This window comes from Clarias gariepinus, chromosome 7 (assembly GCF_024256425.1).
Source record: "Clarias gariepinus isolate MV-2021 ecotype Netherlands chromosome 7, CGAR_prim_01v2, whole genome shotgun sequence".
Classification (NCBI taxonomy): domain Eukaryota; kingdom Metazoa; phylum Chordata; class Actinopteri; order Siluriformes; family Clariidae; genus Clarias; species Clarias gariepinus.
The window spans coordinates 20,729,604-20,744,842 of NC_071106.1; the positions used below are offsets into that span (position 1 = coordinate 20,729,604).

At 37.8% G+C, this 15,239-nt stretch overlaps 1 protein-coding gene across 1 annotated transcript; it reads right to left on the reverse strand.

Moving 5' to 3' along the window:
• Positions 1–610: 610 nt before the first annotated feature.
• Positions 611–10,710, reverse strand: pskh1 (protein serine kinase H1). Its single transcript, XM_053501057.1, has 3 exons — positions 9,936–10,710; positions 7,016–8,127; positions 611–1,713 (listed from the first exon to the last, which is right to left on the reverse strand). The coding sequence occupies exons 2-3, from the start codon at positions 7,946–7,948 to the stop codon at positions 1,396–1,398; spliced, it is 1,251 nt and encodes a 416-aa protein (XP_053357032.1). The 5' UTR covers positions 7,949–8,127; positions 9,936–10,710; the 3' UTR covers positions 611–1,395.
• Between the last annotated feature and the right edge of the window lie 4,529 nt (positions 10,711–15,239).

Genomic DNA, 15,239 nt, shown 5'->3' on the forward strand with positions numbered 1-15,239 from the left:
ACAAAATGGTCATTTTAAATAGCTTTATAACTAACATGCTTCAAATGAATGTTTACCTATTTCAGAGAGAAAAGAGAAATCAAAAACACTTTATTTATTTTGCAAATTAATACAGAGTATTGTTTTTCCTACTAATAAATGTATTAGGGAAGAGGTTTACAAGTGTAGGAAATTCCTAAATTAGGACAAGATATAAAATTAATCCTTGTAAAATAAAAATATGGACATTTACTGTGATGAAGTCAATGTACCTTAAAATCTTCTAAAAGCTGACTTAAGATCAAAATATTTGAAATGGTTTAATGAGCTGACTGATTTGTTCACAGTACTAAAATCACATCCAAAATAGGTCTCTGACTGAATAAAACTTCATGACATACAATCATAGGTACTGCAAATTAACTTAAATGCCTAGGTGTTCATTTTATTTAAAGATTAATACATATTGCAAACTACCATTACACTGCAGATCAATCTGTAAATCAAAATGAGGTGAGAGGAATTACTTGATTATTTAAACAGTGTCATAAGAGGACTCATTGTAAAGAACTATCATAAATACCTTTACCAAGTGGTTTCTTTAGAAAGGAAAGGCATAGTTTAATCTTCATCTTTTTAAATGATTTTAATAATTGGGAACCAACAGACAGCATCAGTATCACCCTATAAATCAACTAACTGTAATGGTTAACAAAAATAATTCACAGCAAAAATCAGGAAGGTCTAAAAACAGTGAACACAAATTCAGTAGTCCTTCCAGCAACTTCATTATTTAGAATTCTGTTCAACAGATGATACAATCAGGTAAAAGGCTTAAACAGACAGTAACTCCATAGACAAAATAACATTGAAAACATTTACAATAAATAAATAAGGGGAGAAAAAAAAAGATGAACATAAAGTAAAAACAACAGCAAAGACACGGACTGGAGACTGGGGAAAGATACTTCTTTGAAATTGGCTCTGTGGTCAGTGAGGGTGTTTTCTTTCTTCCTTTAGACTCTTCCTTAATGTACACACCACTTTTGCTCCACTTTACCTTCTCTGCTCACAGCATATGGGTCCTAGGCATGTGCCGATGTTATATATTTTTTTAATCTAAATAATTGCTTAATTTTTCCCATGATTTATATCACACGGTATAAAGATATTATAAAAAAATACATTACTATTTAGTCAAAGCAGAACAAGTCACAGTTGTTCGGTATCTTATTTCCAACTTGTACTAATTTGTTATCTGGTGAACAGGAAGGATCCATGGTCTGCTCCGAAATATGCTTCAAAATATATTTGTTAAAAAAAAAAAATTAAAAAAAAAAAGGATTATCGGCACATGTCTAGTTTATCCCAGAATGTTGGTACCAGCATGTGCAGTGTGACTGCAGGTTCCTTTCTTTAGCCATTGTACTGTTGCTGGTAGCGGCGGTTGAGCTCTCTCAGCTCTTTCTCTCGGACACGCCGTGCTCGGCCCGACTTGCTTGAACGGCTGGAGCGGGTTGACTGTGCTGACTTTGTGCTTTGGGAGCGCGACAATGCCCTCTTGAGCATGTTCTGAGAGATGCACCGATGTAGGTTCTTCATAGAAGATGAAGCAGCCATGCTAACAATCCAGGGGTGCTTGAGGGCCTGACTTGCTGTTAACCTCTCACTTGGGTCCACAGTGAGCACACGGTCAATGAAGTCTTTTGCCAAGTTGGACACACTCGGCCATGGCTGAGGGGAGAAGAGCAGGAAAATTACATGAAATGCAAAAACATGCATAAAAAGAGGTCAGAACAAGACTTTGGGAGGGGACAAATTGAATATATATAGACAAAGTGTATTAAAAGAAATGGCTTCTTTTGATGTACAGTACTGCTTTTTGACTACTTTTTATACATCTATATAAGCATTCATCAATATCAGTATTATTATATTATTTAGTAAACTTAAATGTATATACAGCCACTCTGTTTGCTGTAGTACTTTTTTAAATTAAACTTTTATCTCCTCATCGTCCACTAGCTGTTCATTCCGTAAAAGGAAAAAAAAATCCAGTGATCATACCTGGTCTTGTACATGAGAAAAATGGTAGAAACAGTGCCACAAATATTGTAGCCTGTGTGTTTGGGCGTCATGGGGGTGTCATGTAATGCTCATAAACTATTCAGACACTAGCAGTTATACAACGTCACCAGGAAGTACAGGACTACAACGAGCAGAGCCGAGGTATACTTACAATGTGATAAAGTATAAGCATGGCAAAAGTGGCAATTCTAGAGAATTGAAAAAGAGGATATGAACAGGCAATGATGATGATGCAGAATTTACTCCATTTCCAATTGATAGATGGGTAACAGAGTGGCTTTTTTACATAAATAATGTTGTTTCGTCCCAATCGCTAATGTTTCTAATATTCCATCATTCTGAAATACAGTGGTGTGAAAAACTATTTGCCCCCTTCCTGATTTCTTATTCTTTTGCATGTTTGTCACACTTAAATGTTTTTGCTCATCAAAAACCGTTAACTATTAGTCAAAGATAACATAATTGAACACAAAATGCAGTTTTTAAATGAAGGTTTACGTTATTAAGGGAGAAAAAAAACTCCAAATCTACATGGCCCTGTGTGAAAAAGTGATTGCCCCCCCTGTTAAAAAATAACTTAACTGTGGTTTATCACAACTGAGTTCAATTTCTGTAGTCACCCCCAGGCCTGATTACTGCCACACCTGTTTCAATCAAGAAATCATTTAAATAGGAGCTACCTGACACAGAGAAGTAGACCAAAAGCACCTCAAAAGCTAGACATCATGCCAAAATTCAAAGAAATTCAGGAACAAATGAGAACAAAAGTAATTGAGATCTATCAGTCTGGTAAAGGTTATAAAGCCATTTCTAAAGCTTTGGGACTCCAGCGAACCACAGTGAGAGCCATTATCCACAAATGGCAAAAACATGGAACAGTGGTGAACCTTCCCAGGAGTGGCGGCCGACCAAAATTACCCCAAGAGCGCAGAGACAACTTATCCAAGAGGCCACAAAAGACCCCAGGACAACATTCAAAGAACTGCAGGCCTCACTTGCCTCCATTAAGGTCAGTGTTCACGACTCCACCATAAGAAAGAGACTGGGCAAAAACGGAAAAAAAATTTCCACGGCGCAAACCACTTTTAAGCAAAAAGAACATTAAGGCTCGTCTCAATTTTGCTAAAAAACATCTCAATGATTGCCAAGACTTTTGGGAAAATACCTTGTGGACCGACGAGACAAAAGTTGAACTTTTTGGAAGGTGCGTATCCCGTTACATCTGGCGTAAAAGTAACAGCATTTCAGAAAAAGAACATCAACAGTACCAACAGTTTACCAACATTTACCAACAGTAAAATATGGGGGTGGTAGTGTGATGGTCTGGGGTTGTTTTGCTGCTTCAGGACCTGGAAGGCTTCCTGTGATAGATGGAACCATGAATTCTACTGTCTACCAAAAAATCCTGAAGGAGAATGTCCGGCCATCTGTTCGTCAACTCAAGCTGAAGCGATCTTGGGTGCTGCTGCAGGACAATGACCCAAAACACACCAGCAAATCCACCTCTGAATGGCTGAAGAAAAACAAAATGAAGACTTTGGAGTGGCCTAGTCAAAGTCCTGACCTGAATCCTATTGAGATGTTGTGGCATGACCTTAAAAAGGCGGTTCATGCTAGAAAACCCTCAAATAAAGCTCAATTACAATTCTGCAAAGATAAGTGGGCCAAAATTCCTTCAGAGCGCTGTAAAAGACTCGTTGCAAGTTATCGCAAACGCTTGATTGCAGTTATTGCTGCTAAGGGTGGCCCAACCAGTTATTAGGTTCAGGGGGCAATTACTTTTTCACACAGGGCCATGTAGGTTTGGATTTTTTTTCTCCCTAAATAATAAAAACCATCATTTAAAAACTGCATTTTGTGTTTACTTGGGTTATCTTTGACTAATAGTTAAATGTGTTTGATGATCAGAAACATTTTGTATGACAAACATGCAAAAGAATAAGAAATCAGGAAGGGGGCAAATAGTTTTTCACACCACTGTAGAGCAAATCTGGACATATAACACATGACCTTTTTCCATTGCTTCAAAGTGCAATCTTTATGCTCCCTAGCAAATTAAAGCATTCTTTCAATTACACTCTCTAGGAAATGACCACAAAATTTTCATCCCAGCTTACTTGCTCTTACTTTCACTATTAAACATTTTTCTAATGTAGATTTATATAACTGTACACTAAATTTTCAAGTGATCTCTGACCACAGTCTGATCACGGTCAATAATTTCAACCACATTTCTTCAACAAAGTTCAATACCATACCATCCTTTCACGTTTTAATAATGTGTGGGACAGTTCTTAACCCAATACCAAAATTGTAATGTCTTCTTTGCTAAATAAAAGCCAATACTTTAATTTCAGCAAATTAGTATTTAGAAGCAAATTAGAAATAAATTTGTCAGAAATAACAAAAACTTGAATGAAGAAACCTGAAGGGAAGGTTTATAAAGAAAATATACAAAAAAGTTAGAGGGGGCCCCACACAAAATCATCATAAAGTCAATTTTATATAGTAGGTCAACTTTACCATCCCTAGGCTTAGCTACAACTCTCATTGGTTACTGTAGTTTTGTAAACTAAGGCTGTGTGTGCTTTTACGTCATTTATTGAATTTAAGTTTTATGTTAATATTGACAAACCCAATTGTTAGCGTCGGTTGCTTTGGCGATGCGTGACTTTAAAGGGAGGGTTGTATTTCTCTGGCCTTTGAGTTCAAATATCAATCTTTCTCCAGTATTCCTTTCTGTACCTTTAGGCAAGATATTAGATGTAATCCAGAATTAAAAGTTGTCCAAAAAAATTCAAACATTTTATAAAGAAACATATGGTAGTTACTCTGAGACTATTTGAGTAGTTTTCATTTTTTTATTAGTTGGAAGGAAAAGGCCAATAAGGTTTTTACTCCACATAAGCCTCATCATTTCTGGGAGCCCAGTTTGTTCAAAGAGGAGAGCCATGAAAATCTTACAGGTTTTATAACATTTGATCTGACTAATATGACAACTTAAACTGCCTGTTAATTTCTAACCAAACTGTTTACATCTCACAGAAGCTTTTATTCCTTTGTATCCCTCTCCTTTGTTTAGTTTTTTTTAAGGACCACAGATTTTTGTGTAAGCAGCAGACATACTGACGCACATGATTTTAGAGACATCTCTAAAGCAAAGGGTTAGTGCGGGACATGATGTGATCACAGGAAAGTTCTGGTTACTGTCCAGTCAACACACACAAAGACACAAACAAAAACAGAATCCACAACACAAGTAACAGCACACTCATAAAACTGGTATTGAACAGTCAAGTCGATTCATTCATCAAGAGAGCATTTCTGGTTAAAAAATAAAGGATTATAATAAAGTTTTGATTGAACATGAAGAGAAAGATGAAAGGCCAGGCGATCATGGGGTATTGTTTTCTGGTGTCGGGACAATGGCTTTCTGGGGGATATATTTCAGTTAAGGAATGCACAATATAAAGAAATACTGGTTAAAAGTCCACACGTACTCATGTAGCTTTATAACAACATGCATGTCAGAGTCTTTATCCTGTACCACAAACCAACAGTGGGCCCTGAACGCATTATAGCACGAAGATTAATAATCACAGCCTTAACTATGATGTGTTATTACACAAAACATCTGATACATTTATACCTACAATAAGCTGTAATGAATGTCACATAACTGCCTAGTACAACATCTTTAGAGACTGTATTAACACTTTTTAGCACACAGCCATTAACTACGTAGAGGACTAACCATGGTACATCCAATGCCTAGAAATCACAAACCAATAAGATCTAAGCAATAATTCCTGACCATTATTTTTATTATGCTGAATGCCAAATTTAGCCACATGTATTTTCAAAATAATGATTTAACAGCTTCTCAACCTCAAAAACCGCTTGTGTTTCAATGAATGCACAAATCCCTTTCACATCTCGTTAATGGTTAACATTCAGGTTTGCTCAATCATCACTATTCAGTGAATTACTTGAAATGAACAAACCATGAACTTCAGCATTTTTTATTACAAAAATAATCATGAACCATGATTATCACTAAAAAGGCAATTAATACTATGTATTATATTTAAAAATAAGTCAAATGTTGAACACCTGCATAAACTATTGTTGTTAATTATAAATTATATTAAATGTACAATTATTAACAGCAAATCAATGAACACTTTTGCAGTTGTTAATTAATAAAATTCTGAAGTGACGCTACATAATAAGCTTCAGTATTTGTACATGGGGAGCTTTTAGTCACAGATTGAATAAGCATTAGTCAATACAGATATATCCAGTACCACCTTTAACAAATATTAATTTATTTAAATCTACTTTTGTAATAATCCTGATGTTCATGCTCTGTTAATGTAACAAACACAATAAATAATAGTAGTTAAAGGAAATTGTAAACATTCAATTTTCTTTACTAGCTTGATCCATCTTAAAGTTCAGAAACTATGGATACGTTCACATTACAAACAACATTTATCAGTTCTGTTGGGTTTTTTTTTTTGTCAGATTGGATTTGCATATCTTGAGAGTTCAGATTCATAACAAGTGACCATGTAGGTTAAAACTTGTAAAACATTCAAACTTGTGTGCGACCGCTCATTCTTTTCAAACAACGGATATGATTTTAACAAGACTATGCTTGGGATTCTGGTGAGCAGTTAGTTGCCTGTATTTGTTGTGGTGCAAAGCAAGGGGGAAAAAAACAAGTTGGTTATATTCAATCTGAAAACATCACAATTGTGCATGCAGACAGCCCTAAAAACATATTTGTGTTAAATAAAAGGGTTTAAGTAAAAAAAGTTGAGTCACTTAGGGCTGGTAATGTGAATATAGCATATATCTAACCTGCTTCCCTTTTTCAGTTCAGATGGCTCTTAGAAAATGCATGGGCTCAAAATAAAAAAAAAATAGAGTACTAATTTCCCACCTCGCCAGAGAAGCTGTACTTTCCCTTCAGGATCTGCCGATAGAGGCGCATGCGGTTGTCGTCCTCAAAGGGCATGGTGCCACTGAGAAGGATGTAGGAGATAACCCCCAGGGCCCACATGTCCACAGCATTGGTGTAGGGCTTGCGTACTAGGATTTCAGGTGCTATGTATTCAGGCGTGCCACAAGTGGTTTTCATAAGGCATTCATCACCCTTTCTACGTGTACTAGCTAGACCAAAGTCAGTAATCATGATCTTGGAGTCAGCACCAGGATGGTAGTAGAGCAAGTTCTCAGGCTTGAGGTCACGATGTGTAATGCCTAGCATATGCAGGTAGCGTACACCGTCCAGCACCATGCGGAGAACGCGAGTGGCATCCCGCTCAGTAAAGGAACCGCGTGCAATGACGCGGTCAAACAGCTCACCTCCTGTGGCCAGCTGCATCACCAAGTACACACGCTCAGCCGTCTCAAACACTTCCATAAGCTGGATGATGTTGGTATGGCGTACACGTCGCAGGACTCGTAGCTCTGACTCACATACCTCACGACCTTCACGCCATCGAGTCTCAATCATTTTGATTGCATACGGCTGACGTGTACCCTTGTGCTCAACCCGCACCACCCGGCTGAAGCTGCCACGCCCAATGAGTGCCTTAATCTCATATTTAGCCGTCACCCGAGGGTCAAACTTGGCCCGGTACTTAGCCACTTTGCTTCGCCGCGGTTCAAAGGGCTCCAGCTGGCCTTTACCTGCTGTAGGGGAATTAGCAGCAGCGCTTTGACCCTGAGGGCAAGGAGAGACAGTTTTCTTGTCACTCCCATCCACACGAATAAAGTTCTTATAGACATCAGTTTTCTGAGGGTCGACCTTCTTGACAGGATCTCCGTCTTTTGGCAGTTCTGGGAGGACCTTGCTCGTCCTGCACCCCATCACGTCAGGATCCTTCGCACCCAATGCGGGCAGCACATCCTCATAACCTGTGCCAGCCAAAGGCACAGACAGAATCTTTAAATGCCACAAAAAAAGAATGATGGTGGAGACAGTCCAGTCAAGTCCCTCCAGTAAGAAACCTTGTCTTTGGGCAATGTGTTAATTTGAAGTCTATCACACTGAAAAAACAAAAACAAAATTATGTCAAAAATCTGACTCTCAGAACATTTACAGGTTTACATTTGCATAATTCACAATTCAATTCATAATTTTAATAAACCAGCAATATTTTCCTCACTAATTTAATCATAGCTAAGTCCCTTTTTATGCCACTCGAGGGCACATGGCAAAATTGTTCAAATAAAAGTATCTGCCTCAAAGCACAGTTGTGTAGCGGTTAGCACTGTGGCCTTGCAGTTTACATGTTTTCCCCATATTTGTTGGGTTTTCTCCAGGTACTCTGGTTTCCTCCCACAGTTCAAAGACATGAAGAATAGATTAAATGGCATTTTCAAATTGCTTATAGAGTGTGTCCTGTGATGGATTGGCACTGTGTCCTGAATGTACCCCATCTTGTGCCCAAAGTCTCCCAAGACCCTGTACAAGATAAGCGGTTAGGAAGATGAAAGTATCTGCCCTTGTGCGCATATTTTATGCATGACTTACACTGTAAATATTTAAAACTAGTAAAAGATATCTGGTCTATAATCAGCTACTCTCTAAAAAAAGGCAGCATGGTGGCTTAGAGGTCATCACTGTAGTCTTACACCTGGATCGAAAAAATCCAGGATCGATTCCCATCTCTGGGTCTGTGTGCATGAAGTTTGCATGGTCTCCCCGTGTTTTGTGGGTTTCCTCTGGTTAATCCTGTTTCCTCCCAACGTCCAAAGAAATGCCGGTTAAGCTAACTGGCAATTTCCAAAGTACCTGTAGTGTTGGAGTAAGTGGGATAGTATGTGTGTGTCCTGCGATGGATTGGCACCACATCCAAGCTGTACCCCTAAGCCCTAAGATGACTTTAGTGACACTGTACACTTTAGTGACACGTTTATAAAGAAGTATAAACGATGAGTGAGAGTAAGTGAGTGTCTAAAGTAAGAATAATTAAAATGAACCTAAAATATAAGATTCATGTAGATGATTTAACCTAGATTAACACTATGTGACCCGTGGTTGCTGATCAGACCAAGCTTTCAGCAGGACAGTGGTTCCGGTCACACTGCAGCTTTCAGGGTGTATTTCATATAATGAGTCGGATCAGGTGTGTATGCTCCCTTTCAGATGCTTCAGGTGTGTATGCACGCAATTTCATATGTCTGGGCGCTGTTTCTGTCGAGTGTTCTGTTTCAGGTGTGTGAGTGTGTGAGTAGCCTATGCGCTCTCTCTCACTACTGTAAGGGAATCGGTAAGATATGAAAATGTACAGGCGGAGTTGAGAAACCTGCTCCAGGCTAACAAGACAAGCTGCAAACACACGATGTGAAACTGTAAAAAAAAAATAAAAAATAGGGTTACAATTAAAACCATGAACTTAAACAGTGAAACCGGTCTAAAGGCGTTTTATGGCGGTAATGGTGGCTTTCTTTACGGTAACCCGAGTGAAAGGAATGTAGCCAAAAATGTTAACGTTAACTTTATTTAGGCTTCACTTAAAGCGGTAAAGCTTACCGCACACACACACAACAAACAGCGAGTTTTCTCATGTTCCATGTTAGCAACTTTTATTCCTTTTTTTGAGCGACAGAGAAAGTTTAAACGATGTACAATTTTTCCAGTGTACAAACTAAAACAAAGAGTACGCGGTGATGTTGTAGAGCTCCCGCACGGGTCTGTTTTCACGGAGGCCTGGACCGAAAGGTAATCAGTAAAGCAGTAAATAAAGTGGGTTTGTTTTCCCCATTTGTGTTTATAGGTTTTAACAGAACGAAATTTGAATCACGGTACATTTTAAAAGTGGGGGGAAAAAGTTTTTTTGTTGAAGCGTCACCTTCTTGCTGTGTGTGTTGTTGCAGCCGACGCAGGGAGTAACAGGGCAGGATTGCAGAGGTCTCCAGCGCCGCCAGCCTCCTCAGCGCAGCCTCAGCTGTTCTCTCCATTTTACACGCGCAGCTTTCCTCAAACTTTCCCCCGACTCAGATCATCTTCACACACTCACTAACACGCACATGATGGGCTGAAAAGTCGATAAGAACTTTTCCCAATGACCAAGAAAGATCTGGGAAATGTGGTCTATTGCTTCGAAACCGTGTGTTTTCAGAGCAGGACCACCTTTTTCCCTGTACAGAGATTTTTTTTTTTCCTTCAGAAGAGTGCGGCTTGGCTCGACCCCTGCAACAAATACAGTGAAGCCAGAAGCATTCAACATGGCCGAGAGAGGGTCAAATTTCTCTCAAAGACGGGGGGAAACTTTACCACAGGCGTAAATGTGTGTCAAAAAGTAAAAAGAAAAACTTGTAAGAAGAAAATTAGCATATTAAAAAGCGGGTAATTTTCTGTCGAAGAGAATAAACTGTTAGAAAAGTAAACAAGAAACAAAACATTCAGAGTGAGGGGGAGGGGTGTAAACACGCAAAGTGTTTTATTCCTTTAAATAAATAATTTACTTTTTTAAGTGGGATTTACAAGGATACATATGCGTTATGCCTTATTAAGTGGCTTGTTTTTCATCTGTTAAGTCTGTTTTACTGATTTCATGTCTAAAATTGTACATTTGTTTTCACTCAGGTGCATTTCGATGTAAAATATACCACGTTTATTAATTTATTTATTTATTACAACTTTTTGTATGACTTTTATTTTGTTAAAAACGATTTTATTGTACCTTGTTGCTGACTTCAGCAGATGCAGTATGTGTGTGTTGCTAAAATCTATGCTATTAAAACTGTTTTAAAAAAAAACCTTGTAAGACAGTCCTCTGAAACAGAATCCTTGTACACTGAATGCTTTCCAGCAGTCCCATGCTGAAGGCTTAAGACAGGCCTTGAGTGATGATCCGTTTTCTTCTATCTTTTGGCCAGTTTTTGTCACTGGTTGTTTGCACAGGTCATTATTTTCCCAGGTCATTTTACATTATTATTATTATTAGGAAGGAAATGAAGTTAAGATTAGACAACAAGACTATCTGACCATTATTAGGCCTACTCTTAGATCCTATACAGTGATTAAATGCCTAGTATAAGTGGCAAGAGGAATAATTCCAGTCACACAGACCTACAGAGAGATTCTTCCTTTTTCTTTACACATTGTCTCACTTAATTAAAGTAATATTTCTAGGTCACTGTTTGTTAAAATGATTGTATTAAAGTGATTTTTAACTCGTTTAAGATCACATTCAGTGTACAGCACTTATAATATCAGTTATCTTATTCATTACTTATTTCCACACTCACTCACTCCATTACTCATTTATTTTCTATACCACTTTATCCTGTGTACAGGCTTACGGGGAACCTGGAGTCTATCCCAGGAGACTTAGGGCACAAAACGGGGTACACCCTGGAAGAGGTGCCAATCCTCCGCCACTACAGGCAATTTGGGAACACCAATTTGTCTAATCGGCATGTCTTTGGGTGGAAACCAGGATACACCAAAAACGCAAGGGGAGAACATGCAAGCGCCATATACACAGACCCTGAAGGTGCAAGGTGACAGTTCTAAGCATTAAGCCACTGTGTCGCCTTTATTTCCATGCATTTAAACTGCTATATATTGTATCTCTTAATTTTTATTTATTCTATTTAAGATTTATCTTTCTTGTACTTTCACTGTGTACTTGTCATTCCATAAAATATTTGGCCTTGTTTACACCATTATTTATTTATTTATTTATTTATTTTATTATTATTTTTAAATTATTATTATTATCATTTTTGTACATTATGTACTCGTATTCTTACTTGTTTTTAGACTCGATTCCCAGCTCTGTGTGCATGGAGTTTGCATGTTCTCCCCGTGCTTGTTGGGCAAGTCCAAAGACATGCAGATTAGGCTAATTGCCATTCCCAAATTGCCCATAGTGTTTGATTGTGTGTATGTGTGTGTGCCCTGCGATGGATTGGCACCCCTTCCAACCTAAGTATCCTGGAATAGACTCCAGGCCCCCACAACCCTGTATACAGGATTAATCGGTATAGACGATATACATACACATATACAGTATATCATCAATGACGGATACTAAAACTACTGAGTGAGCCAAAAAATGTATACACACGTCAAGAAAAGATAGACTTGGATAAATATTTTAATACTAAATTTATTGCAATTTATATTTACATATGGTAATATTATGATGATAATAATATGATAATGTTATTTATACTATATTATCATAATATACATAAGACTATTTTTCTTTTCCTGAAGTGTGTATACACTTCTTTGGCTGATTCTCAGAGAGAGGGAAAGTCAGCCAAAAAAATTTATACATACATTAGACTCTCAAAAAAGTGTATACATCTCTCTCTCTCTCTCTCTCTCTCTCTCTCTCTCTATCTACAATAAACTCTATAGAGAGAGAGTCAGCTAAAAGTAAATGTATACACACTTCAGGAAAATAAATGATGTATTTTATATTCATAATATACATTTGAGTTACTGGGAGCTGCCTAAAGGCCAACAACATTATTGTATACATCCTTCTTTTTAAGTGTTTCAAAGAATTTTTTTGTTTGTTTTAGGTTTTTTTTTTTTTTTACTTTATTAAAGTGTTTCACTCACTCGATGAATGGAGCCACTAGATGACACTATTCTTCCATTAAAGGAAATCAGACCTCCAACTGCAGTGTTTCTTTAGGATCCTTTGTTTATCACTAAAACAATACAAATCTGATCGTGTGCCATAATTTAGTCTGTGAAAATATAATTATCTAAGTATAAAAATGGATTGTGCTGTGAGCCAAACGTGAATATAATGATCGCACAAAGATTAGAAAAAAAAGTAAAATAGGGAAAGGTAAGGGGGTCTGAATTATTTTAAAATGCACTGTATATGCAGGCATATATGTCATTACACCATAAACAAGTGTGTAAGATACATTTCTAGCCCAATCCTATGAAGATGTCTGATGCATTTCTTGATTTTGTTCTATGTAGGTCCCAGTGGACAGAGATAGTGTAGGAGTTATAAGGAACAGCAGCTGAAATCATTTTAATATCTGTGCTTATATCAACCCAGACATTTCTTGTCTTTTGACTAGTGGTTAGTCTTTTGCTGGTGTCCCACGTGGTACTCCAACGTACATTGCAGGTGTTGTAACGAATGCTGCAAAGCCTCTTCTTCTCATCTCCCGAACAATGGCTTCATCCCAGATGCAGCTGTGAATAAGTCTGTGGCAAATTTGAATAGGGCAATAGAATGATGTAGTGCTGCTTAGTAATTCAGTGTGGAAATGCCAGATGAAATGTTAAGTTATAGACTTGCGACAGCCATCTGGAGCCTTTAAAGGACACAGACTCTCTGATGGACCTCCTCAGAATTAGATAAGATAAAATGTTTGAGTAAAAAGAATGTATGGGGGCATATGATAATAGAGTGGAGATGGACAGATGACAAAATGCTTGTCTCTCTGGTCTGTTTATGAGTACGTGCTGAACATGATAGTAGGATGGCTCAGGCTCAAGGTCCAAATGCCTTAATGCAAGTTTTTTTTCCCCCTGCTTTTGTGTGAGCTGTTTGTCATTCATTCACTTGGTTATGTTAGTAATTTTTGTCACATAGCAGCTGTAAAACAATCTCCAAAACAAATAAGCATACATGATGGACAGGTTAATCTTTAAGACCCCTTGGTATTTCTGGTGCTTCCACTTTTTATGTTTTTCTCACACATTTTTTCTCTGCCCCTCCCCCTTACCTCATCTTCCTCCTATCTACCCAAAAAGGTCAATACCATCTGTTAAATCCAAATTTGCTGACTGGTGTACATTATTTATCAGCATGAAGATAGAAGTGGCTCTATTAAAAGCCGCACTGATTCTTCCTCTCCCTCTCTCAATTATTCTCATGATAATCAGTCTTGGCCCGTGGGCCTGTCCAGACCGGCTCTCTGAACAGAACACTGAGATCTATAGCTGTTCTAAAATTTGCCAATCTGCACACAAATTCTGTAGTGAATTTGTGTTTGACGCTGGGCTGAGTCTCTAGGCCCCCCTGATGAAATTCTTATGTGTGGAAAAAGTCTTGATTCCCAATTCCCCCTTTAATTCCCCTTTAAAGCTCCCCTCACTTTCTGGACAGCTCTAAATATAATGTTTCCAAATATTTGAAGGATTATCTCTAGTCCCAGTTCTACGAATCATGTGCAAAGTTTTTCTCCCTTATAGATCTGCCAGGGCAAACAATTTGCTATATAATCTGTTGTTAAATATACCGTAGCTGAAATTCTGAACACATCTTTTCGGAGCATCTTTATTCCTAGCCCATATTCTTGTTTCAAGGCATCTCCAGTGCCCCCGTGGCTCCCAAGGCGATCTAGAGATACACAGACACCTTGGAACATCTTCATGAGGAGGCCCTTTCTATCTGGTTTCACATTCCCACACCACCGCACTGCTGTTCCAAAGGCAATCAATACTCACATTTCACTGGGACAAACGTAAATCTCCACTTTGATTGTGTTTGTGAAATCTATTAAATAAGATATAGGAGGAGACACTAAGTGTTTTGAAATAAATGCGATAGTAGCAAGTGCACTACTAGTGACGTAATTACTCCACAAAGGCAGCAGAGAAAAAGTAATGTTTGTGTACAGGTAAAATTTATGTATAAGAGAAGGCACAATGGAATTGGCAGCAGTGTTGAAGCATAGTATTTTCAATAATATATAATACATACTAAACCTATTTGACACTCCTTCTCTTAGTGTCACTTGAAGGAGCTATTATAGATTATTATGCAAATAATAACATGTTTTATTCTTTTTGATATGATTCTTTTGATGACTCTTCTTTCCTATGGTTGGGGAACATTGTATCAGCTTTGTTAACTTGATGCATAGACTGAATTCTGCCTCACTTCAACTTTGTTTTGAATAAACAATATAGTTGTCAGATTAGTGCTGATAGTATAAAATGCACTCATGAGCAGAGTCAAAAGATCAAAGTTCTTGGTTGTGGATAAATGAATTGGGTAATATTGAAATCAATGGGTTTGCTGGCTCTAGAAGTATCAACATGTTAAGTAGAACATGTTAATGTTGGATAAGATGATAAGTGTAAATCAGTGTAAAGAGAAGTATGGACTAAGAGATGTGTGCATATACAGTACCAGTCAAAAGTTAAGACACACCTTCTA